The 24,375-nt window shown below is 38.8% G+C and overlaps 5 protein-coding genes across 5 annotated transcripts; 3 read left to right on the top strand and 2 right to left on the bottom strand.

The window, feature by feature from the left end:
- Positions 1-840: 840 nt before the first annotated feature.
- On the top strand, positions 841-1,954 carry LOC121992084 (putative germin-like protein 2-1). The gene is made up of 3 exons (XM_042546226.1): positions 841-992; positions 1,121-1,505; positions 1,577-1,954. Exons 1-3 carry the CDS (start codon positions 872-874, stop codon positions 1,755-1,757), a joined length of 687 nt encoding a protein of 228 aa, XP_042402160.1. The 5' UTR covers positions 841-871; the 3' UTR covers positions 1,758-1,954.
- Positions 1,955-2,530: 576 nt separating this feature from the next.
- LOC121992109 (putative germin-like protein 2-1) lies at positions 2,531-3,450 on the top strand. Its single transcript, XM_042546267.1, has 2 exons — positions 2,531-2,714; positions 2,821-3,450. Exons 1-2 carry the CDS (start codon positions 2,600-2,602, stop codon positions 3,357-3,359), a joined length of 654 nt encoding a protein of 217 aa, XP_042402201.1. The 5' UTR covers positions 2,531-2,599; the 3' UTR covers positions 3,360-3,450.
- A 4,096-nt stretch (positions 3,451-7,546) lies between these two features.
- Positions 7,547-10,544, top strand: LOC121992003 (tubulin beta chain-like). The gene is made up of 3 exons (XM_042546106.1): positions 7,547-8,043; positions 9,296-9,565; positions 9,647-10,544. The coding sequence occupies exons 1-3, from the start codon at positions 7,650-7,652 to the stop codon at positions 10,318-10,320; spliced, it is 1,338 nt and encodes a 445-aa protein (XP_042402040.1). The 5' UTR covers positions 7,547-7,649; the 3' UTR covers positions 10,321-10,544.
- A 67-nt stretch (positions 10,545-10,611) lies between these two features.
- Positions 10,612-13,306, bottom strand: LOC121991975 (patellin-4-like). Its single transcript, XM_042546066.1, has 4 exons — positions 11,855-13,306; positions 11,509-11,633; positions 11,280-11,424; positions 10,612-11,175 (listed from the first exon to the last, which is right to left on the bottom strand). Exons 1-4 carry the CDS (start codon positions 13,271-13,273, stop codon positions 10,921-10,923), a joined length of 1,944 nt encoding a protein of 647 aa, XP_042402000.1. The 5' UTR covers positions 13,274-13,306; the 3' UTR covers positions 10,612-10,920.
- Positions 13,307-15,180: 1,874 nt separating this feature from the next.
- On the bottom strand, positions 15,181-20,615 carry LOC122045166 (protein LIGHT-DEPENDENT SHORT HYPOCOTYLS 4-like). The gene is made up of 2 exons (XM_042605270.1): positions 20,452-20,615; positions 15,181-15,652 (listed from the first exon to the last, which is right to left on the bottom strand). The coding sequence occupies exons 1-2, from the start codon at positions 20,613-20,615 to the stop codon at positions 15,181-15,183; spliced, it is 636 nt and encodes a 211-aa protein (XP_042461204.1).
- Positions 20,616-24,375: the final 3,760 nt, after the last annotated feature.

The following is a 24,375-nucleotide window of genomic DNA, read 5'->3' as shown; positions in this document are numbered from 1 at the left end:
CTTGTTCTCTTCGTTTTAGAGGAAACACAACGCTTAACAAGGCAACCACTGGTTTGTGTGTATATATATAGTCCATTAATTTCTCTTGTTCCCTTCGTTTTAGAGGAAACACAAAGCTTAACAAGGCAACCACAGGTTTGTATTCAATAATGGCAATTAGCCAATTAGTACCCTAGTTCCTCGCCTAAGACAAAACCCAGCCATAATAGCAGATCTATTCATCTCACTTAAAATTGCTCCACTAATGGATGCAAGTTTTCTAAACATATATGAATTTTAAAGTTTATGAACTCAACAAAATAGAAATTAAAACTCACAGCACAAGTTTAAAAGAAAACAAAATAGACGATGGTCAAAAATTAACGGAACTATATATCCTACGGAGACCATATATACCTTATTTATAGCAATAAACCTAATTTTGTTATCAACGTAACCTATCAATAATAACAAAACGGATTAATAAAATTCTACATTCAATAATACAAATCAGTAATTGCAATTAATTAGATCGATCATTTAATAGATTTGTTTCTTAATAGTATAAATCAGTGTGTTGCAGAATAATTAACCTGCCAATCCATAAAATATCGAAACAAATCCAACATCCATTTCTATGTGTGATTTCAGAATGGATTAAATTAATCGATGAGAGGTATTATTATTATTATTATTTTTATTTTGGTAGCTCAAATGCATGCCTAAACTCCACAGAGTGAAGCGTATTACCAAACACTGATTTTAAATAAGAAATTAAAATTGGTAGCTAAAACAGTGATCTCATCATGTGTATCGACGATCCCTATTTAAGTGGAACCGATTAGCTAGTTTGTTCATGCTCAATCTCACGAACTCAACTTGGAGAACAAAAATGTCAGCTAAGATTATTCTGATCATTGCTGCTTCAATTGCTCTCATTTCTTCTATTTGTGTGTCGTCTTCTGACCCAGGCCTTCTTCAAGATTTTTGTGTTGCCAATTTCAACAGTACTGGTATATATGCACTGCAAGTCGCACTTAATCTTTTCTTGATCGTAAATGAATTATGATTTTATAATTATATTTTTACGGAGGAAAAAATTGCATGAAGTATGTTTTTTTTAAACAAAATATATATGCAGTGGTCGTAAATGGGTACCCATGCAAGGACCCGCTCCTGGTCACCTCCGATGACTTCTTCTTCTCCGGCATTGACCAGCCGCGAAGCACCGACAACCAGCTGGGCTCCAACATTACGGTTGTGGGAGTGGAGCGCATCCCAGGCCTGAACACAATGGGCCTCATCATCTCCCGCATCGACTACGCGCCCGGCGGCCTCAACCCGCCCCACTACCACCCCCGCTCCTCCGAAGTCTTCACCGTCGTCGAGGGAAACCTCTTCGTCGGCTTCATCACCACCAACTCCGATATGGGCAACACTCTATACGCCAAGAAGCTGCAGAAGGGCGACGTCTTCGTCTTCCCCCAGGGACTCATCCACTTCCAGTTCAATATCGGCGGCAAAAGGCATTAATCAAGCATATAAATATATATATTATTTTCATAATAATTCATCTAATATAATTAATTAATTACAGGGCTGTGGCGACTGCGGCATTCGGGAGCCAAAGCCCGGGGCTGATGACTGTGACGAACGCCCTGTTCGGGTCGATCCCGCCCGTGCCCGCCGTCATCCTGGCCAAGGCGTTTCAGCTTAACACGACCACCATCGAGTGGCTTCAGCAACAAAATTGGGTCCAAAACTTTAATTATAATTAATTAATTTATACCCAATAATAATATATACATGGATGGGTTAAATAAAGTGCTTGAGATATTATGTATATGATGATGATCATCAAGCATGTAATGCAATGCTTAATTGGGTTTGGGTTTGGGTTTGGGTTTGGGCTTGGGCAGGCTCCCTTAATTAGACTGTAAATTAATTAAGTCAATTATGGCAGTGGCAGTATTTATTTATTTTACTATTTTTATCTTCATTACTCTCTGATAAAAGAAAGGTATTTTTTATTCGGAAACAAAATGGTATTATAATGAACATTTAAATAAAAATGATGAATGATTGATTATTTTTGACCCCCAGCGAATATTCCTTTTCACATGTGGCTTCGGTAACCTAATTAATTATTTTCTTATGCAATAAATCCAAGAATTTTGCCGCTACTCTCAACGGCTCCAATTAAAAATAAAATATAACATTAATAAAATCAAGGAGTAGCTGAAAGCACCTACTACTTTCGAGTTTATCTTTAGGAATTGTATATATAATTTTAGTTAAAAATATTATATTTACAGAGATTTTAAAGAAAATCAAGACTCATATATTTAGAGAGAGGATTTAATTGTTTAAGTTGGTATTATGAAAAATAAAATTTGTATTATAAACTAATTAATAAATAATGGCAATAAAACAAGAGTAAAGTTAATTTGCCAAAAACAGAGCAGCCAGCTTAGCGTTCTTGATCAAAAACTAATTAATCCTCGCATCAACCAGTAGTACTCCTTCCCACTCTATAAATTTGAATCGAATTTGCTGTGACACTTCACAATCTAATCGCTCATTCTCAACTCAAACCAACTGTTCTTTATCAAATTAATCCATGGAATTCAGAGCTGTTCTTCTCGGCATTCTCCTCGCGTCGTCCATCGCCGGAGCTCTCGCCGGCGATCCGAGCCCTGTTCAGGATTTCTGCGTCGCCGACGTCAATTCCAGCCGTATTGTCTAAGAGATACAACTTTCGTTTTTTGTTTTTTAATGATTTGAACGATTTGAGGACGATGAAACATGGATCATATATTCATATATATATACCGCGCGCAGTGTTTGTGAATGGTTTGGCCTGCAAGAACCCGAAGCTGGCGACGGCAATGGACTTCTTCTTCTCCGGACTAGATAAGGCCGGAGACACAGGAAACAGGGTCGGCTCCAACGTCACCCTAGTCAACGCCGCCAGAATCCCCGGCCTGAACACGCTCGGCATCTCCCTGGCGCGCATCGACTACGCCGCCGGCGGCCTCAACCCGCCGCACACCCATCCGCGAGCCACCGAGATCCTCACCGTGGTCGAGGGTTCCCTCGTAGTCGGATTCGTGACGTCCAACCCGGAGAACCGGCTCTTCCTCAAGAGCTTGAACAGGGGCGACGTGTTCGTGTTTCCAGTGGGACTCGTGCACTTCCAGTTCAACTATGGGAAGACGCCGGCGGTGGCCATCGCCGCCCTCAGCAGCCAGAATCCGGGGGTTATCACGGTGGCCAACGCCGTGTTCGGATCGAAGCCGGGCATCGACGACGGTGTGCTCGCCAAGGCCTTCCAAGTCGACCAAGGCGTCATCGAGGATCTCAAAGCGCAGTTCAAATAGCTAGCTTTTTAAATTTGGAGAAATTTCATTCAGTCCCCTGAAGTTTCCCTTTTTAATAAAAACGCCCTTGCAATTTCAAAATCTTCAAAAAGTCCTCCGTAGTTTCAACTATTATCGTTTCAACCTTATCCACTAATTTACAAACTCTCGCGCCATTAAAAAAAATAAAAGGCAAACTTTTGGGTGAAATGATTTTTCTTAAAAAAAATATCTAAATATGTTTGAATAATAAAGGAAGTTGGTATGTAATTTTCATTTAATTATGCTATTATTAAATATATTTAAATGGTTTAACTCGAATGCACCCCCATTGGTTAGTAAGAAGCTTCTATCAATGAGCTTGTAAACTTTGTTTTGGGTCTTATCTAATGATAAGGCAGTGCACAATACAACCAATTGATATAGTAAAAAATGACAACTTAACCACCACAAATGGAAGATAAGGTTTGGAAAGCGAATGGTTTGGTTATGAACTGATGTCAACCTAATTTAAAATTCTCACTTGATCAAAAGTTCATATATTTATTTATTTATGAGGTGGACTAATAAAGGAAGATGAATGAATTAGTATAAATGAGAAAAAAAAAAACACAAAATAAGATCGACCAAAGCATGCTAAGCCTATAATTGAATCGTCCCTATGGATCGGTGAGTAAGGAGTTCCTATCAATAATTAAGCTTGTAATCTTTATTTTAGGTTTTATCTTTGTGATAAAGTAGTGCGGGATGCCACCATTCAAATTTAGTAAAATGACATGCCAACTGCTAGATGTTGTGTAAGTCCCAACTAATATTTTGTGACCACCTCAAATACCTTAAAAGAACTTATTATGGTCCTTGATTTTCAGTCCATCACATATCACTTGCAGTAGAAAAAGATATCCTGATCCTACGCTTAAACTAACACTTAAAACAGTGACAAAATTATTATTAAAGAATTAATTAATTTCATATCTTTATAAAATTCATTTGTGTCATTTTATTATATTATTTTCTCCAAAAGAAAATTATGAAAATACTAGCAAGGGGCAGAAAACGTGAGAAAATAACATATTATCCAATTAACTCGTGTGTGTATATATTTTTTTCTATTGAAACATTATTTACATCTATTCAAACTTTAGCACAATAGCACCTTGTGTTACGGTGCAACGATAGGGTGTACGTATAGTTTACCAAATATTCAGGTTCAATTCGTCGTTATAACACGCTTTTCCCCGAATAGTTCATCTCCAGAATTAATCAATAGGAAAGAGTGGACACCTGGTGCTCGTTAAAAAACTTTAGCACATTAAGCTTACACCTCTTAATCTCTTAACACTTTAACATCTAATCATTTTAGCACCACTTTTAGACCTAACTGGACCATGCTCTTCGCTCTTAGCGTAGGTTTAATTTAAATTATCATACGTAAACTTATTTATATGATTATTTAGTAATCATATAATCATGATTATGGATGAATTACAAAGGATAAAAAAATAATTTAATATTATTTGATTCAACTTTTAAAATACTCGATATAGAGTGTTGTGAGTGGCCCTAAAAATAATGTGGATCGATAGTCAAGATAATATCACAGTTAAAGTTAAAGCAATGTGATAATTAAAGTCAAGATATATGTATCTGAACAGACCACTTTCAACGGGACTTAGCTCCCCACTTCTCATGGGCATGACTCTCAGTATAAACTTGATCGGCCCCAAGGCTGGTCGGACCACTGAGGCTTCGCTCGCCACTTCTCATCGACAGAGCTCCTAACATACACTCGATCGGCCCCTGAGTCGGTCGAAACTCCGAGCTCAGCTCCTCCACTTCTCATGGGCATGACTCCCAATATAAACCCGATCAGTCTTAGGGCCAGTTGGACCTTTGGGGCTCCGCTTCACACTTCTCATAGGTAGAGCTCCCAACATAAACTCGATTAGCCCCAAAGTCGGTCGGATTTTAGGGGTTCAGCTCCCTACTTCTCATAGGATGACTTCCAGTGTAAACGCGATCGGCCCTAGAGCCGGTTGGATCTCCAGAGCTCAGCTCAGCTCCTCACTTTTCATAGGCAAGGTTGCTAGCATAAACCCAATCGATCTCAGAGTCGGTCAGATCTCTAGGGCTCAACTCCACGCTTCTCGTGGGTATGACTCCCAACATAAACTCGATCAACCCCAGGGTTGGTCGAACCTCTAGGGCTTTGTTCCCCACTTCTCATGGGTAGTACTCCCAACATAAACTTGATCAACTCCAAAGCCGATCAGATTTTTGGGGGTTAACTCCTCACTTCTCATGGACATAACTCCTAGCATAAACTCGATCACCCAAGAGTCGGTTGAATCTCCGGAGCTCAGCTCCCTACTTTTCATAGGCATGACTCCTATAGTAAATCCGATAGGCCCTTAGAGCAGGTCAGATCTTTAGGACTCAGCTCCCCACTTCTTATGGGTAGGACTCTCAGTATAAACCCGATCGACCCCAAAGTCGGTCGAATCTCTTGGGCTCATCTCTACACTTCTCATGAGCATGGCTTCCAGTGTAAACTCAATTGGTCCCAGAGCCTGTCGGACTTCCGAGTCTCCGCTCCACACTTCTCATGGGCATGAATTTCAGCATAAACCCGATCGATTCTAGAGCCGGTCGGATCCCCGAAGCTCAATTCTCCACTTTTTATGAGCATTACTCCCAGCATAAATTCGATTGGCCTCAAAGTCGGTTGGATCTCCGGGGCTCTATTCCCCGCTTCTTATGGGCAAGGCTCCCAATATAAACCTAACCGGTCCACGCCGATCAGACTTCAATGGGGCGTGGCTCCCCACCTAACATGGACATGACTCACAACTTAAACCCGGTCAACTTCAAGCCGATCGGACTCCCTCTAGGAAATAACATTTTTCAAAGAATCACAACCACATGTCAAAGAATAACAACTATTTATCATAAAATATTCTACTACTTTGACATATATACACAACAAAACATTTCTCTATATATGGGAAGGATGTTGTATATCCTCCACTATCTGACATATTCTGACACCAATTATTTTTTAACGTCTCATTATTACGGAAGTTATAAGAAACAATATAAAAAGGGATCCTCTCCGTTGACTAGGTACATGCGCGCGTGCACACATCCACATCACTATTATACTATTCATCTTCTTCTCCATTTTTTACCAAGATTATGACTCTGACTTGAGCATTAGAGTATCTGCGCTAAGGACCCCCTCCCTAGTTCTTACTCTAATATTTCTATTTGTTCTTTTTATGGTGTGCACAGGTCCTCGGCTTCCAAGTCCTTCCTCCATAAATATTATTACCTTCCTATCAACCACTCATCTGCTCAGCTTCTAGAAAGGAACAATACGTATTTTGATATTTTTTATTAATTCAGGAATGATATTTGTTGATATCATCCACATGCTCCATTATTTAAAAATTATTAGACTAAATAGAATTAAATAATATAATCTTAAAAAAATGAATAAATAAAGAATCAAAATTATGAACAATAACTTTCAGCTCTTAAATCATTTAATATTTCAGAATTAGCGATTGCCCAAAGAAGAAGATTGAAGTTTGCATTAATAACACACTCAATGACGACAATTAGCTCCTCGTAAAGTTTAAGATGGGTATTTTTTTAAAAGAAAAACAGTTCAAATAATAAAAAAATTGGGTAAAATTAGATTTTGATTAATTTTCCATAATGATTTATTTTGAAAAAATCCAGAGTTATTTTCTGGCCGTCATAAAACTGCTATATATAAATGCATATTGCCACCTACCGCTATAATACGACCTCCCACCAAAAACATGCACCGATAACAATAACGTACCTTTCCCAACAGCCCGCTAAAAACGACCCAACGGCTTCCCGCGTTTTCCGAACTGAAAACTTTTCACTCATACATTTCCCATCTCATTATCTCCCTCACAGATAAATCTCTACCGTTCACTTCGCCGATGGATCATGCCTCTACTGTGTGCGCCTTCCCGCATAGGGTTCCACTGCAGAAACCATTGCGGTTAAGCGATGGTGTGCCGTCACTACCAGTGAGACAACCAATTGTAACACCGCCACCTAAAGAAGTGTTTAGTTATATGATAAAATGTGAAAAATCCCAATTCAAACGGCTCGATGAGTGAAAGAGAGGTGACGGGATCCGACCAAACCCAGCTATAAATTGGCTCACTCTGCTTTGGACTTCCTGCCTGTTCCTTTTCTCGATTCTTCCTCCCGCCCGGAAACCCTATCCTCCAGATCTCCGGAGAGAGAAGGCGCAGGTGTCGGAATAAGATGCGGGAGATTCTACACATCCAGGGCGGGCAGTGCGGGAACCAGATCGGGGCCAAGTTCTGGGAGGTGATATGCGACGAGCACGGCATCGACGGCACCGGCAGATACCGCGGCGACTCTGATCTGCAGCTGGAAAGAATCAATGTGTACTACAACGAGGCCAGCGGCGGGAGGTATGTGCCTCGAGCGGTGCTCATGGATCTGGAACCCGGCACCATGGATTCCGTTAGATCCGGGCCGTTCGGGCAGGTCTTTAGGCCGGATAACTACGTGTTCGGCCAGTCCGGCGCCGGGAACAACTGGGCTAAAGGTCACTACACCGAGGGCGCTGAACTGATCGATGCAGTTCTTGATGTGGTGAGGAAGGAAGCCGAGAATTGCGATTGCCTGCAAGGTATGCTCTCATGGTTCAATTTAGAGCACCGATTATTTCCAAAGGTTCGCTAATTTCAACTATCTGTATGCGTATCACCTCCAATTGTGTCAACGATATATTTTTCAATGAATACCTTATATATTGTGTTTAATGTTTGGAAAATGCCTCATTTTTTAGATTATTATTTTTCTTTGATAGGCCTCAAAAGAAGTTTTCCCTCAAATTTGACAGTATGTAGCGTATAGTGATCAACTCCAACAGAAGTATTACAATGATATGCAAGGCTTGGTTTTCTATCCAAACAATTCTAAAATTTCGCCATGATTCCAGCTTTCTTGGTAACGAAGATTATATGAATTCCAAAGTTGGTATAACTACGATGCTTGTATTGTCAATATTAACTTTTTAGTCATTCTAAAAGGTAGAGTGGAAACACCCTTGTTCCGCGTCTTTATATAAATTACCGTGACTAGGGTACTGAGTGCTTCACTGTTTGAACTCGCAATTACTTCCCTTGCACTTTTGACACCTGCCCTTAGAGATCACCATTTTAAACAAAGCTTACCAAGTATTTGTCTGGTGTCGCTTCCACAGCAAGCTGAAAACAAGGAACATCTTGGTGCGTAAAAGTGTTCCAGTTGTGAACCTCACTTGTGTTCTCTTCTGGTTGGAGATTCAGAAACCCACACTTGTTAATTCTTCCGTTGGTATTGGCTCTCTATTTATTGGAGCTTATAAGTCTAGCTTGGCATGTCTCTTCGTCTATAGAGGATTGGGTTGATTATCTAACTAGAGATAAATTCAGATTGTAACATTATTTTGTATGCTTTGCTGTTCTCAGTTTGGTCTTTAAGATGTTCTGTAATTTTTTAGAACAAGCATGGAGTACCATGTGGTCCTCATTCCATAGATGGCTGAGAGGCATTATTGCTTCAAAGTTATCAGCCTATCTTGAGCAATTGGAGATTTAGTCTCTCACCTCGCTCATTGGGAGTGACTGTCGATTCTAGTTCTGGTTTTATTGAAGACTGACATTTCCTTATGGAGCTTCGCCTTTTTTTCCCTTTCTAGTGGGTTTCTTTTCTTCTTGACTCGTTGCTTTGGTTAAATCTAGCAATTGACTTTCTGTAATTATATCATCTTGCATTGCTTCTGGTCTTAGTACTTTATTGTTTTTCATTTCAAAAGAGAAAAAATAAAACTCACCAGTTCAATAGAATACATCCCTCTTTCTTTTTTTATTTAAATTTAATTTTGGATTCTTCTTCAGGGTTCCAAGTGTGTCATTCTTTAGGAGGAGGTACTGGTTCAGGGATGGGAACACTTCTAATATCTAAGATCCGGGAGGAGTACCCGGATCGGATGATGCTAACCTTCTCTGTTTTCCCATCGCCAAAGGTCTCTGATACAGTTGTTGAGCCATATAACGCCACTCTCTCAGTGCATCAGTTAGTTGAGAATGCTGATGAATGTATGGTCTTGGACAATGAAGCATTATATGAGATTTGTTTCCGCACACTGAAGCTTGCAACGCCTACCTGTAAGTGATGATTCAAATAATATTTTTATGTCGGTATTGCCTAATTTGTCATTCTTTTTTATATGTTATTTTCTGCTTCAGTTGGTGATCTTAATCATCTTATCTCTGCTACAATGAGTGGTGTTACATGCTGCCTTCGGTTCCCTGGTCAGCTTAATTCAGATCTCAGGAAGCTGGCTGTAAATCTGATCCCTTTCCCACGCCTTCACTTCTTCATGGTGGGGTTTGCCCCGCTGACATCCAGGGGTTCCCAGCAGTACCGTGCCCTCACCGTTCCCGAGTTGACCCAACAGATGTGGGATGCAAAGAATATGATGTGTGCTGCAGACCCGCGCCATGGGCGCTATCTAACTGCCTCAGCTATGTTTCGTGGAAGGATGAGCACAAAGGAGGTCGATGAACAGATGATGAATGTCCAAAACAAGAACTCTTCCTACTTCATTGAGTGGATACCGAACAATGTTAAATCTAGCGTGTGTGATATTCCTCCAAAGGGTCTTAAGATGGCATCCACTTTCATCGGTAACTCAACTTCCATCCAGGAGATGTTCAGGAGGGTGAGCGAGCAGTTCACAGCAATGTTCAGGAGGAAGGCTTTCTTGCACTGGTACACGGGTGAGGGCATGGATGAGATGGAGTTTACCGAGGCAGAGAGCAATATGAATGATCTTGTAGCCGAGTACCAGCAGTACCAGGATGCAACGGCTGATGCGGAAGAAGTGTATGAGGAAGAGGGAGAAGGAGAGACAGCTTAGTCGATTCTTCTATTACAAGTTGGTGTTCTTATTTCTGCTCGAAGCAGAAAATGAGAATATAATTGGTCATGCTTCCATTTCTCAAGACATGTTTGTGTGTCTCTATTAGTAGTCAGTCATATAATTCTGAGTTTGTTTGAATGTTGGGGTCTCATGCATTTTTCTTCGAATATAGATTTTGTACAAATTATATTAAATATGAGGATTGATGTTGGTTTTTATTAGCAAAGGGTGCAGGCATCAGAACTCACAGTGGTACGACAGTAGCAGGATAAACAATTTCTTAGTCTTAGTTTCCTGTTTATTTTTCACTTTGCAGATCCTTTGCCTTGGTACATTCAACACAGAAACTGGAAGAACAATATAATAGTTAGGGTTTGCAATTCATATAACCTTCGACTTGCGTACTCCTTTATGCTTGCAGTTTAATATAATAGTTAGGGTTTACTAGTATCCATCCTAGAAGGGGATCATTTGAAACCTCCGCACTTCTTCACTTGTATGTTTGGGCTCGACAAACAGAAAATAAAAACATTTCAACTTTATATAATGTACGAAACTTGTCCGCTGAAGAACTCCAATATCGCCTCCCCGATCATCTCAACTCCTCTGGCTCTTCACCTTGTAGCGATACAAAGCCTTCTTTTTCCAGAATGTAGTGTTCTCGATGGTGAGCGCGATCGTCCCAGGTTCATTGTTCCTGAACGAGTTGCGCATCGGTTCCTCGTGCGGGCCCAACTTCTTTCCCTTCTTCACAACGATGGTGTAGGACCCCTCATCAGTCGGGACGAACTCCTCCTTGTAGTTGACCTCCCATCCCAGAACACTCAAGTCCCATATGGCAATACTTCCAGCCTGTTTGCATGGTAATTGGTAAGAACAGGGCAATGCTTTTTGTACATTTATCAAGTTTATTGTCTCATGGATTAATCGAAGAAAATGCAAAAGGTTAATGATACCTCTGGAATAGGAATCTCAACAATTTCAGTTGAGTTGGATTTTAGAATGAGCTCAGAAACCTCGCTGTCTTCTGCAGAGAATTCCGTATCATTTTCTCGTTTGAAACCACCATATCGGACAGGGAGAGCTTCGGCAGGGATGTGCCTGAAAGAGAGAAGCCATCGTTTCAAAAGGCTTAAGGTGGGTATCAAGAAAGAATCCAAGCTATGCATGTTCTTAACAAGTTACTTGAGAAGTGTATCTGAAACTTTTGATGGGCGAGCAAACACAAACTTGCTCTTGGTCCTTTGCGTCAAGAAAGGAGAGATCAAAGCATTGAACGCATAGTACCAGAAAGGAACATTGATGAATATCTGCCATCAGGAAACACTTCTTCCATTAGTAGTTTCTATCTACTTTTCATGCTGTTATGTTGTTCATTGTTCGAGAAAATTGTTTTTTTTTTTTTTGATGAATGTCAGCAATCAGGAAATACTTCAGTCTGTTATCTTCATCAATGTTTGAGAAGATTGATAAAGATCGAATTTTTTTATCATATTCAGGGAATCAAGAAGATGAAGTGGATAACACTCACATTTCTTGCGACGAATTCCGGATAGTTGTCCTGAAACAGCTGCACCACCTGCTTCATGGTTGTCCGAAGCTCCTTCTTCCCCGGCCCCGGCGAGTTCTTCAGATCAGTGATCTGCAGCAGCGAGGCGACGCCGCCGGGCTTGAAGTCGAGCAGTCGGATTCCCTCCTCCATCAGCCGAATCCTCCACCTCAGGAACCTCTCCCTGCCCTCCTCGCTGCCGAACGTCTTCAGGTAGAGCGCGTCGTTCTGGAACACGCCGGATACGTTATAGCAGATCGGATGGTCCTCGCGGTCGACGCCGTCCATGTAGCAGCACACCGCGAGATCTCCGGCGACGGAGGATTCAACCTCCTCGTCGAGAACCGAATCGATATTTGATTCCTTCCGCCAGCGAAGCACGTTCTTCAGCATCTGGAAGGCGTCCTTGACCTTGAAGTCGCGGGCGCGGAGGAACTTGAGGAGGATCACGTCAGTGCGTTCGGCGCCCTTGCTCGGCAGCAGCGGAACGCCCCACAAGGTAACTTCCTCGTCGATCGCCTTTTCTTCTACGGTTTCTGATTCCACTTTAACGGCCCCCGCCTTCTCCTTATACTCCTCGGCCTCGGATGCCGCAATTTGGGCAGATTTCTCCTCCAAATCCGGCGACTTTTCTTCGCCGGCGTGATTCGCCTCCGCAGATTTGTCAAGTTCCACTTTTTGCCCTTCTTCATGGGCCTTCTCCTTCTCCTCGTCCTTCTTTCCCTCCGACGACTCCGGCTCATCTCTAAAAATCTTGTTCTCGAGGATGGCCTCCTCGACGGCGGCTCTGAGCTCCACCAGCGCCTTCTTCTCGGACTCCTTGAGATCCGACAAGAAGTTGCTCTCCTCCTTGAAGGACGAGGCCTTCTCCATAACCAGACCGCCCTCCTCCTTCTTCACCTCCGCTGCAGTCGCATCCTCCTCTGTTTCCTTCTCAACCACGGCGGACTTCTTCTCTTCCAAAGCCTCCGCCATCTTCATCTCCACTTCCGCTTCCTTCTCTGCTGCTTCGGCATTCTTCTCCGTTATTTCATTCGCCTTCTCTATTTCCCTCTCAACTGCGTCGGGATTCTTCTCTTCCGAAGCAGCCACTACCTTAGGCGCCTCCTCCGTTTCCTTCTCGGGTTTCTTCTCTTCAGAAGCCGGCACTACTACCTTGATCGCATCTTCTGTTCCCATTTCAGGTTCCTTGTCTTCCTTCTCTAGCTTCTTCTCATCGGAAGGCACCAGTACCGTAGTCGCCGCCTCTGTTTTCTCTTCCACCGCGGCGTCAAGCTTCTTCTCTCCTTCAGCCCCCACCGTAGTCGCCTCCTTCGCTTCCTTCTGGACTGCATTGTGCTCCCCCACAGGATCGGTCGCCTTGGCGGCGCCTGATTCGGTCTTCATCACCTCGGCGTTCATGGCGGAAAAGCAACTAACTACCTCAATCAAAGAAGAGGAAATTATTTATAAGACCAAAAAAGGTAAATATTCACCTTCCTCTCGCTAACGGCTATATTAGCCAGTCCTAATTTAGGTGCGTACATTGCTTCGAAGCCATATTAGCGTACCCAAACGCTGATTGCTTTCTTGATGCCGGAATAACGAGGGGCCAATGTGAATGTTTTAGTGGGTAAGTTTATAATTAGGCGGTTAGTAACTCGGGAAACGAACGGAGAAGAGCGTTTCTGGGAGGGAAGACTGACGCCTCGTCCTCTCGATTTATGGGCCGGATCGGGCTTTTAAATAGACCCTCGAAGAAGTTACGCCGTCAACATGGATGGATGCAGTCGACACATATATTTTCTATTTTACAAAATCCTTTTTTATTATATTTAATTAATTAAATAGCAAAGTATATTTTATATAAGACAACTTATTCTAACAAATAATTAATAAAAAAGCAGTAACCAACCCAACACGCGATGGCTAACCATTGCTTACGTGTTTCTATTTTACGAATGTAATTTATTTTTTAAAGAGTTTCTGCTTTGATTCGACTGGCACAGTCCGCCGCGTGTCTGACGATCGCAGCGGATCTGATCCAACGAAATTTCTTTAGCGGCGCAGGCGACACGCCCGCAGTTCAGATCCTCTTGAATCCTCTGCCCCTAAATTGTTTTTTTTTTCGTGTCCCCTATTGATTAGAGGATCTGATTACATCTTAAAATATCATGATATTTTTAAGATGTATATAATATTCTTATAATATACAAGATATTTTTGAAATATAATTTAATCCGTTCAATCAATAAAGAAATACATAAACAGACAAATTTAAAAACAGAAAATCCGAACTCACACGCCCGTGGGGACGCATCAGGGTGCTTACTCCGCAGTCTCGATGCATCACATCGACGTCAAATCATTCATCAATGCACGATTCTTGATGCAAGCACGACGCTCGTCCATCGCCAACAAAATCTATAAAATTGAAATTGAAATTTTTATTTTGTTATAATATTCTAAATGTAGGCTATAAAATAGAAAATAAGTTCGATAGTAAGAAAATTGTTAAATTGCCATCTGGTCTAAGATGGGACGATTCGTCCGTCGACAATTAAATATTCTCGATATCTCTGTCGTATTTTTGCTCTCCACAATTAATAAACTCACTCCAATAAAAAAAAAACCCACTTCGTCTTTAATTTAATAAAAATTAAAATGACGAGACTTGTTGGACCGACCTCTTTCCCTATGTGCATTGAGTTGGGTAGAGGGCTAAGATTGGCTGCGATCGGACTCGACGGCATTACATATAGTGAAAAGTAAATATTTATATTTTCAAAAATAAAATTTTGACCAGCATAGTTAAAAGGAATCGGGAAGAAATAATTATATTAATTATACATTGATCTTACTTAGCATTGTCCAAGCAGTAACTTCTATGAGGTGAGATAGGTCGATTCTATAAGAGATCCATTTTTTTAATTATATTAAAAAAAAAGAGACATGAATCTTAAATAATCGTTAAATTTATTCTTACGATTATGAGACACATATTGACGCATAACTCTTCTTTACACACAATTTCTTCTCCAATATTACTCTTCATTGCACACAATTTTTTCACACTTCTTCAACCATCTTCTTCGTCTTGCAACATGTGATATTAATTGCAACATAATCGTGCAATAAGGATCGTTTGTGCGATCTAATTATGTCAATTCTCGCAATGACTATCTCACTCAACGTAACCTGACGGTTAGCCTTTACTCATGTGATCTAATTGCGTAATATAAGATTAATGGTTAGCCTTTATTCATGTGATCTAATTGCATAATATAAAATTATTATACACTATCTCAGTCGCTTATGTGAATTGCGAACTAATTTCCACATGAACACGCCGCCGCTGCGGCAGATGATCCGCCGCCAACACTCGCTTGTTGCATCATTATCATCATCATCAACATCTGGCGTTGTGGGTTGTTATAATACCCTGCTTCGGCAATTAGCTCAAGTGTCGCGCTCGCCTCCTCGGTGGGTGGGGCCGGCGGGCGGCGCTGCTTCTTCCTCGTCGACCTCTTCTTGTCGTAGGCGATGTCGCGGGCCCTGGCCTGGCTCTCTCTGACCTCCCTCAAGTCGATCCTGACGGTGCGGGCTGCGAAAGGGTTGGCCTCCTCGAAGGCGACGCGGAGGCGGCCGACGAGGGCGTCGAGGCTGCTCCATGCCTGGCAGAGGGGGCAGGGGCAAGGAGCCGGAGGCTGCGGTCGGCTGAAGAAGGCGCACCCCTCCACGTGCACCCTCGTCTTCCCGAACTGGTCGAGGTAGCGCAAGAACTCCAGCATGTGCGCGCCGCTGCACTGTTGGAAACAGAAATTATGGGAGAAGAAAAAAGAATCATAGAAGGAAAAATGTGGAAGAGGAGAAATAACTCTATGTGGAAGAGGAGTAGAAGAAAATAGAAAACTCAACTTGTTCATTCATGAAAAATAAGTACATATTTATAGGCTTATTAGATAAGCACTAATATGAGATAATCATGATATATATATTTTTTTAATTATATCTCCACGAACTCTTATCAAAATTATCAATTCATCAAGTTCTATCTCTATCCTATCTCTAGTCAAGACTTGCCACCTCACCATTCTATCTCCATAAAATTTTATCAACAAAAAATCAAGTTAAATTTCCAACACCCCCTCTTAAACTTGATTTTGTAACTCCAAGCAAATGTCGCATTTTGATGAAGTCTTCAAATTTGAGTGGCTTGGTAAAAATATCAGCAACTTGATCTTGAGACTTTATGTATTCCACTTACACCTCTTTTCTTGTAATACATTCTCTGATATAGTGAAAGCGCGTATCGATGTGCTTGCTTCTATCATGGAAGATTGGATTTTTTGCTAGTGCTATTGTAGACTTGTTATCAACTCGTATCTTGGTTGCCTCTTCTTGTGGTAAACTTAACTCATTCAATAAATTTCTGAGCCAAACAGCATGACAAACACATGAAGTCGCAGCCACATACTCTGCTTCACAAGTAGAAAGTGTGACAATAGGCTGTTTTTTCGACATCCAAGTGAAAGTTGTATCTCCCATAAAGAACACAAATCCTGTAGTGCTCTTTCTATCATCTATATCTCCACCCCAATCACTGTCACTATATCCTTCAAGTTTGAAGTGGTTAGATGTTGAATAAAGTAATCCAAAATATATTGTACCTTTGATATAGCGCAAATTTCTCTCTAGCGATCTTAAGGTGGGTAGTAGTTGGATCTTCCATGTAGCGACTAACAAGTCCAACGGCATAAAGATATCAGGCCTTGTGCACCTCAAGTATCGTAAACTTCCAACCAGACTCTTAAAAAATGTTGGATTAACTTTTTCTTCTTCATCATGTTTTGATAGCTTAACTCCTCATTCTACTGGGGTATTTATAGACTTACTGTTATCCATCCTGAACTTCTTTAATATCTCTCTTGCATAACCTGCTTGTGAGATGAAGCTTCCATCTTCCCTTTGGTTCACTTTAATGCCCAGATAGTATGTCATAAGCCCAATATCAGTCATTTCAAACTCTTTAGTCATCACTTCTTTAAATTTTCCAAACAAACTTGGATTGCTTCTTGTGAAGATCAAGTCATCGACATATAGGCATACAATCAAAACATCTTTATCCTTACTCTGAATGTATAATGCATGTTCATAAGGACATTTGATGAAGCCTTTCTCTTGCAGGTGCTTGTCCATTCGGCTATTCCATGCCCTTGGTGCTTGCTTTAGCCCGTAGAGAGCCTTCTTCAATTTTAGAACTCTGTCTATTTGTCCTTTAACTTCATAACCTAATGGTTGCTGAATATAGACTTCTTCTTCAAGAACTCCATTTAAAAAAATAGATTTTACATCCATTTGATGTATTTTCCACTTATTTTGAGCTGCTAAAGCAATGATTAGTCTGATAGTTTCTAATCGAGCAACGTGAGCGAATACCTCATCATAATCAATGCCAGATCTTTGACTGTAGCCTTTTGCCACCAATCTTGCTTTATATCTTTCAACTTCTCCTTTGACATTCTTCTTTATTTTGTACACCCACTTCACACCAATCGTCTTATGTCCTTTAGGAAGTGTCGTTAACTCCCATGTGTCATTCTTCTCTATCGCCTTGATTTCTTCATCCATTGCATCTTTCCACCTTTTGCTTTTTATAGCTTCTTGGAAATCTATAGGCTCGCAATCCGCAAAGAGACAAAATAGAGTAAGATTATCTTGATTTTCAGTTACCTCATAAATTTCCCGTAAGCTTCTAAAGCGTGGTACTCTTTCACTTAAAGTTGATGCAGATAAATTCTCTTGAGTACTTGATGTTGGTGTTACTAGTGGAGTAGTAGGCTCCTCTCTTGTTTGCTCTACTCTTGGTTGCTCCACATTTTCTTCTTCAAAGTATGGGAAGAAGTTGTAATCTTTATTTTGAGATTCCCAATTCCATTCTTCTTCTTCATTAAATATGACATCTCGGCTGATGATTGTCTTCCCAGTATCTGGATTGTATAACTTATACCCTTTTGAGTTAGTATCATAGCCAATAAAAATAAATTTCTTACTTTTATCATCCAGTTTGCTTCTTGCTTCATCAGGCACATGAACGTGTGCTATACTCCCAAAAACTCTTAGATGAGAAATTCCAGGTTTCCTTCCGCTTCACGCTTCTTGTGGTGTCTTGCCCCACACACTCCTAGTTGGTGATCGGTTGGATAAGTACACTGCACATGCAACCGCTTCTGCCCAAAGTTCCTTTGGTAGCCTCTTGCTTTTGAGAATGCTCCTTGCCATGTCAAGGATGGTTCGATTCTTTCTTTCCGCTACTCCATTTTGTTGAGGGGATCTTGGAACTGTCAAGGGTTGTCGTATTCCATTGGCTTCACAAAATTCTTGAAACTCATTTGAGGTAAATTCTCCTTCTCGATTGGAACGCATAGTTTTGACCTCGAGACCGCTCTCCTTTTCTATGGTAGCTTTAAATTTCTTGAATATGCCGAAGACCTCCAATTTTTTGCTTCAAGAAGTATACCCAAGTTTTTCGAGAAAAATCATCTATGAAAAGAATGAAATAATTACTCTTACCAAGTGAACTTGGCTTTATCGGACCACAAACATCTGTATGTATAAGTTCAAGAGGTTTTTGAGCTCTTGACCTTGACTCCTTTGGAAAACCTCTTCTAAATTGCTTTCCACTTAGACATGCTTCACAAACTTGATCAGGATGTTTGATGTAAGGTAGTCCTTTCACCATCTCCTTCTTTGAAAGCAGTTCTAGTCCTCCGAAATTCAGATGTCCAAATCGAAGATGTCATAGCTAAGTGATGTCTTTGTAACAAGCTTTGAGACAGTTGACGACATCATTTTGAATATTAAGTAAGAACATTCTATTTTTTGACATAGGCACCTTAGCAATTAAGCAACCAATATGATCTTTCAAGATGAGCATACCATCTTTTAGATGAATATCATACCCTTTTGCCAAAAGTTGTCCTAAGCTTAGGATGTTGCTCTTCATATTTGGTACAAAGAAAACATTTGAGATAAATTCATGTTTTCCATTCTTCAAATGGATGAGAATGTTACCTTTGCTTTTTACCTCAATCTTTGATTCATCTCCGAATGATACATTACCACCAACTGATTCATCAAGCTCTACGAACATGTTTCTTTTCCCACACATGTGATTGCTTGCACCAGTGTCGAGATACCAAATGTATCTTCTTCTCTTTCATTATCTTTATACGCTAGCAGTAGGGTGTCATCTTCTTCTTTCCTTTCTTCCATATAATTTACTCTTTCATATACTTTATTCTTGGGCGATCTACATTCTTTTGCATAATGTCCAAATTTGTCACAATTGTAGCACTTAACTTGAGATTTATCGTACCTCGAATTTGTATACCCTCTTCCACGTCCTCTTGTTGAATGTTCTCCTCTTTCATTGTTGTTGTTGGAGACCCATCCTTGCTCATTAGGACGGCCTCGTCCATATCCACGATCTCTTCCACGTTGACTTCTATTGTTACTGAAACTTTCATCTTTCTTTGTCGGTTGAAGAGTCGTCTTTAGGAGTTGTTGAGTAATTTCTTCATCTATCTTCTTCTTTTCTTCATGGGCTTGTAATGAACCCAGGAGTTGCTCAATCGTCATGACTTGTAGATCCTTGGTCTCTTCGATGATGGTTGTAATGCTATCAAATTTTGAATCCAATGATCGAAGAATTTTCTCAATAATAGTTACTTCTTCTAGTTTCTCACCATTTCTCTTTAGTTGATTAGAAATAGTAGAGACTCTAGAAAAGTAATCAGATACTAATTCACCTTCTTTCATACGAAGAGCATCAAATTGACTTCTTAATGTCTGAAGTCGTACATTTTTTACCTTTTCTTCTCCTTGATATGAGACTTGGAGCTTTTCCCATGTTTGCTTGGCTGAAGTAGCACTTGAAATCTTCTCAAAATCATCCTCATCCAAAGCTTGATAAATGAGGAAGAGAGTCTTCTTGTCTCTCTTTCTTAAATCTCTTAGACTGTCTTTTTCAGTTGGAGATAACGTCGAGTCATCACGAGGCTCAACGTAGCCTTTTTTCTATAACTTCCCAAACATCATGAGCTCCAAGAAGCGTCTTCATTTTGATACTCCAATTGTCATAATTACTCGCTTTGCGTACTGGAACTTGGAAGGGAATCATACCTCCATTAGCCATAGCTCTGATACCACTTTGTTGGAAACAGACATTATGGGAGAAGAAAAAAAAATTATAGAAGGAAAAATGTGAAAAAGGAGAAATAACTCTATGTGGAAGAGGAGTAGAAGAAAATAGAAAACTCAACTTGTTCATTCATGTAAAATAAGTATATATTTATAGGCTTATTGAATAAGCACTAATATGAGATAATCTTGATATATATATATATATATATATATATATATATATATATATATATATATATATATATATATATATTTTAAATTCTATCTCCGCGAACTCTTATCAAGATTATCAATTCATCAAGTTCTATCTCTATCTTATCTCTAGTCAAGACTTGCCACCTCACATTCTATTTTCATAAAATTTTATCGACAAAAAATCAAGTTTAATTTCCAACATGCACCGCGCCAGCGGCGGTCTGTGGTTACACAGGTACTGTCGGAACGTGTTCCAGTCCCGCCGCTTCTGCGACTCGTACCGGCTCCTCGTCGGGCGCCCCACGCCGCCGTCAGCCGCCGACCCATCGGAGCTCATATTCTCTGTTGTCATAATCCACACCATTTCATCGTTACTTAAATTGTTCTCTGTTTAAAACTTCATCGATCGCTCCAATTAAAAATAAACATAACTGATCTACCTATTAAAAACAAGATCACCGTCAAAAACTAATTTTTCAGAAAACATAAGATCTGATCGATTATCATGTAAGAAAACAGAGAAACCATTTATGATCATCTATTATGCTCGGACTCTGCAAAACTATATCACTAGAAAGAGAAACACAAATCATCCACCAGTTGCTGCAGAAACCACAGAAGGAACTAGAGAAAAATCTTACCTTCAATGACAATTTATTACTGATCATCACTAAATCTGCAAAATCAAATCTTTGCAAGAAGAAGAAGAAGGAGAAAATTTTTGCTTGGTATTCATTGGAGACGATCAGCGTGGGGCTTCGGGTTTGTGTTTTATAGACGAATCTTTGGATTAGGTGACTCCTTATTTATTTCACATGCTCATGATATAACAATATAAACATGTATAGAGTGAAATTAATGGAAATGACAAAGAAAAGGTGTGATTTCACATATCAGATTTATGAAAACATTTATGCAGGTGGGTTGGAAAAGAGACAGGCACCCTGAGCCTGAGACGTCATTCACAGGATCTGGAGAAGGCCATTTAGTTCGTGATAGTGTAGAGGAAAATATATTATAAATTTCGGGGTCGATATGGGAGCACATGATGACAAGGACAAATGTCCGACTACATAAAATGTTATTAAATTCAGGATGCTGATTGAAAACCTCACATGGGAGGGGCCAGCTGGCGAGTTAAAGGATGAAGAAAATTTCCCATAATTTTCTTTGTTTACTAAAATCCAACCATTTTTTTTTCTCTTCCTTCGTTGATTCAGAACTTATTTAAATATCTATTTTGTTTACAAATAAATACCTGAATGAAATCTGAAACTAATTTTAATCGACAATCAACTTAACAGGTGTATTCATATTTTTAAATTTATAAAAAGTAACTATTACTTTATTATTTATCAAAAATATATTTTTTACATTATTTTTTCTATTTTATCGCTTGATTACTTTTCTTTCTAATTTTTTTTTAACATTTCTTTCTCTTTTCTCTTTCATCTTATGCATACAACTTTTCTTCTATTTTCTCTCTTTTTTTTCTTTTTTTTTACACGTCAATTCTCTTAAAAATATTTTAACATTTTTGAGAAATCGAAATAAACAATATATAATATATTTAAATTCCTTGCAATCCTAAAAACCCATATGAACTAAAATAGATACAATTGGAGTTCTCTAGGTCCATCAATAGATTTCGACTAAAACTCACTCATGGATCTGGAGAGTTCCGATTGCATCCATTTCAATTCCTGTGAATTTCTGGGGTTACAAGGAGTTCAAATATATTATCCATTATTGATTTAAACTTTTTAGATGTGTTAAAATATAAAAAGAAAGAATCATCAAAATTCTTCAAGTTGGGCTTAATATGAGTCGAAATAAACAATGAATAATATATTTAAACTCTTTGCAATCCAGAAATTTACATGAATTGAAATATGTGCACATATTATGTTAATTTATTATTTTTTATTATAATTTTGAAATAAAAATAATATTTTTCATCCCACGTAAGTACTTGTTTGTGTCTATTTATATTTAAAATATATGTTTATGAATATATTTGATTGATGAAATCTTTTCGAAGTAAACGTTGAAGATATGAAATATTTTTTTTAAAAAATTGATGGACCTGCAAGTTAGACCGCCAAACTCGTAACCCGTCCAAGTTGATGGGTCGACCCATCTCACCTCGTCAAATAATTGACTCACAACAGACCGACCCACCCCATCACGGATTGTCCCATTTGACAACTCTAAATCTTACAACAAAAATTCAGTTAAAAATTTAATTAAATTGAATAAACTAATTAAACCGACCCCATATTAATTTATTTGGTGTTTAAAACAAATTAATTTATTCAGTTAATTTAAATTTAATTTTTTTATTTAATTAAATTGAATATACCGAATATTATTGAATTGACCGAATAAATTAAAATTTTAAATTGAATTAATTTTTTAACATCCTAATTTTTACATTAAAATTAAATTTTGTTAACTTAAATTAATTTTTAGACTCTAATTAATTTTTTTAAATTAATTTGATATAAAATTAAATTAATTAATATTTTATCCATTTATTTTATTTAATAAAAAAATTAATTCAATTTAATTCGGTTAAAATTTAATTAATCGAATACTCGACTTGCCTCGACTTCCAACTTTCCTTCATCATAATTGCTTAATTTTTCTCTATTATTAATTCATCCACGTTTTTATAAATAAAAACCTAACTCTGAATTGGACCACACATCCATTCGTGTGCATAGGAAAAAAAAAGTTCTTACTCCTCGTGCATAGACCACTGAGCTCGGTCCAGGTTAGGTTTTGTCATTATTATTGCGATAAAAAAATGAATATGTTCGTTCCAGTATTTTATTTCAGAATTAATACGGAGGAGGTAAATCACGGGACGATTAGTCGACTACTAGCGTTTAGAATAATGACTAATACATAAAGGAGATATTTATCAAAGTTTTGTCGAAATTTGAATCCCAGATCTCGTGATGAAGACACCTCATATGTTAGCCATTGGATCGTCCCGAGATGACAGCGATGCCCTAGTTTCCATTTTGTAATTATGTTAAGAGAGGAACTGCTTCGCTGAACCGGGTCTAATTCTCATGCCCTAGTTTTGACTTGTTACGTGTACTCCAAGCTTAATTGGGCCACTTAAGTCGCCGGACAGGCCTAATTTGAAGTAGAGACATTAACGGCCTCGGAAAGCCTTCCCGGTTAACAACTAACAAAGCCCATTCAACCTTTTGTGATCCTCTTTATCACTTTTTTTCTTTATTGTTTCCCATCATTATAATCGCCACGTCATTATAATGCAATGTAAATAACTTTACTTGTTGGACTTAATAAGATTTTAGCTACGTTAATAATTTTAAAGGTACTTTTGGTTCACGTTGTTATTATGCACATATAATCACATAAGTTACTGAGAATAAATCATAATTCAAATCTTATTTGGTTCGATACTACTATAATTTAATTTAATATTTAATATATTATCCTTCTCAATTAAATGATTAATAATAATTATTAAAATAATATTAATTATTAAGTTGATAATATATATAATAAATAAATATAATTAATTTATAATTTTTAAAAATTAAAATAAATTTATATATATTTTAAAATATAATTAAAATACATTTTAATATTTATATCCATAAAATAATATTTCTTTCTTTTCAATCTCTATCATTTCATTCTTTCTCTTTACATTCATTTTAAAATAATTTATTTATCTTAAATTTTAAATATATCGTAATAAAAAATTTGACGTGAATGCTTGCAAATATAAATGGGCAAGTAAATAAGAACCTCAATCACAACGAGTCCCGTCGTGGGCCCCACAGCAACCTCTTCTCCCATTTGACATCGCGGTGGCTGCCCATTGGTGGGGTGGCCGACTGGCCGTAAGTCGAAATCAAATTGGCGGCCAACAGTTCTGCAACAGCATTAACAAATATACCAAATTAAACATTTCGGCAATATATTTTACTGAAATTTTATTTTACCGCCTTAAATTTGGCTACGTTGGCCAATGCGGTGCGACATGAGGAAGCTTAAACTTGAGTAGTATTTCGTAAAAAATGACAAATTTAGGAGGCTAAGTGATATTTTCCTTATATTATCCAACCTCTTTTTATTGC

Source organism: Zingiber officinale, chromosome 1B (genome assembly GCF_018446385.1).
Source record: "Zingiber officinale cultivar Zhangliang chromosome 1B, Zo_v1.1, whole genome shotgun sequence".
Classification (NCBI taxonomy): Eukaryota; Viridiplantae; Streptophyta; class Magnoliopsida; order Zingiberales; family Zingiberaceae; genus Zingiber; species Zingiber officinale.
This window is presented reverse-complemented; position numbering and strand designations above follow the sequence as displayed.

Coding starts and splice junctions, on each gene's coding strand:
- LOC121992084 (XM_042546226.1), top strand. CDS start 872: ATGTCAGCTAAGATTATTCTGATCATTGCTGCTTCAATTGCTCTCATT. Junction 993..1,120: donor TGCCAATTTCAACAGTACTG/GTATATATGCAC, acceptor ATATATATGCAG/TGGTCGTAAATGGGTACCCA. Junction 1,506..1,576: donor TTCAATATCGGCGGCAAAAG/GCATTAATCAAG, acceptor AATTAATTACAG/GGCTGTGGCGACTGCGGCAT.
- LOC121992109 (XM_042546267.1), top strand. CDS start 2,600: ATGGAATTCAGAGCTGTTCTTCTCGGCATTCTCCTCGCGTCGTCCATC. Junction 2,715..2,820: donor CGCCGACGTCAATTCCAGCC/GTATTGTCTAAG, acceptor TACCGCGCGCAG/TGTTTGTGAATGGTTTGGCC.
- LOC121992003 (XM_042546106.1), top strand. CDS start 7,650: ATGCGGGAGATTCTACACATCCAGGGCGGGCAGTGCGGGAACCAGATC. Junction 8,044..9,295: donor GAATTGCGATTGCCTGCAAG/GTATGCTCTCAT, acceptor ATTCTTCTTCAG/GGTTCCAAGTGTGTCATTCT. Junction 9,566..9,646: donor GAAGCTTGCAACGCCTACCT/GTAAGTGATGAT, acceptor TTTCTGCTTCAG/TTGGTGATCTTAATCATCTT.
- LOC121991975 (XM_042546066.1), bottom strand. CDS start 13,273: ATGAACGCCGAGGTGATGAAGACCGAATCAGGCGCCGCCAAGGCGACC. Junction 11,634..11,854: donor CGGAATTCGTCGCAAGAAAT/GTGAGTGTTATC, acceptor TCCTGATGGCAG/ATATTCATCAATGTTCCTTT. Junction 11,425..11,508: donor GTTTCAGATACACTTCTCAA/GTAACTTGTTAA, acceptor TCTCTCTTTCAG/GCACATCCCTGCCGAAGCTC.
- LOC122045166 (XM_042605270.1), bottom strand. CDS start 20,615: ATGGTGTGGATTATGACAACAGAGAATATGAGCTCCGATGGGTCGGCG. Junction 15,653..20,451: donor CCGCCGCTGGCGCGGTGCAT/GTTGGAAATTAA, acceptor CCAACAGTGCAG/CGGCGCGCACATGCTGGAGT.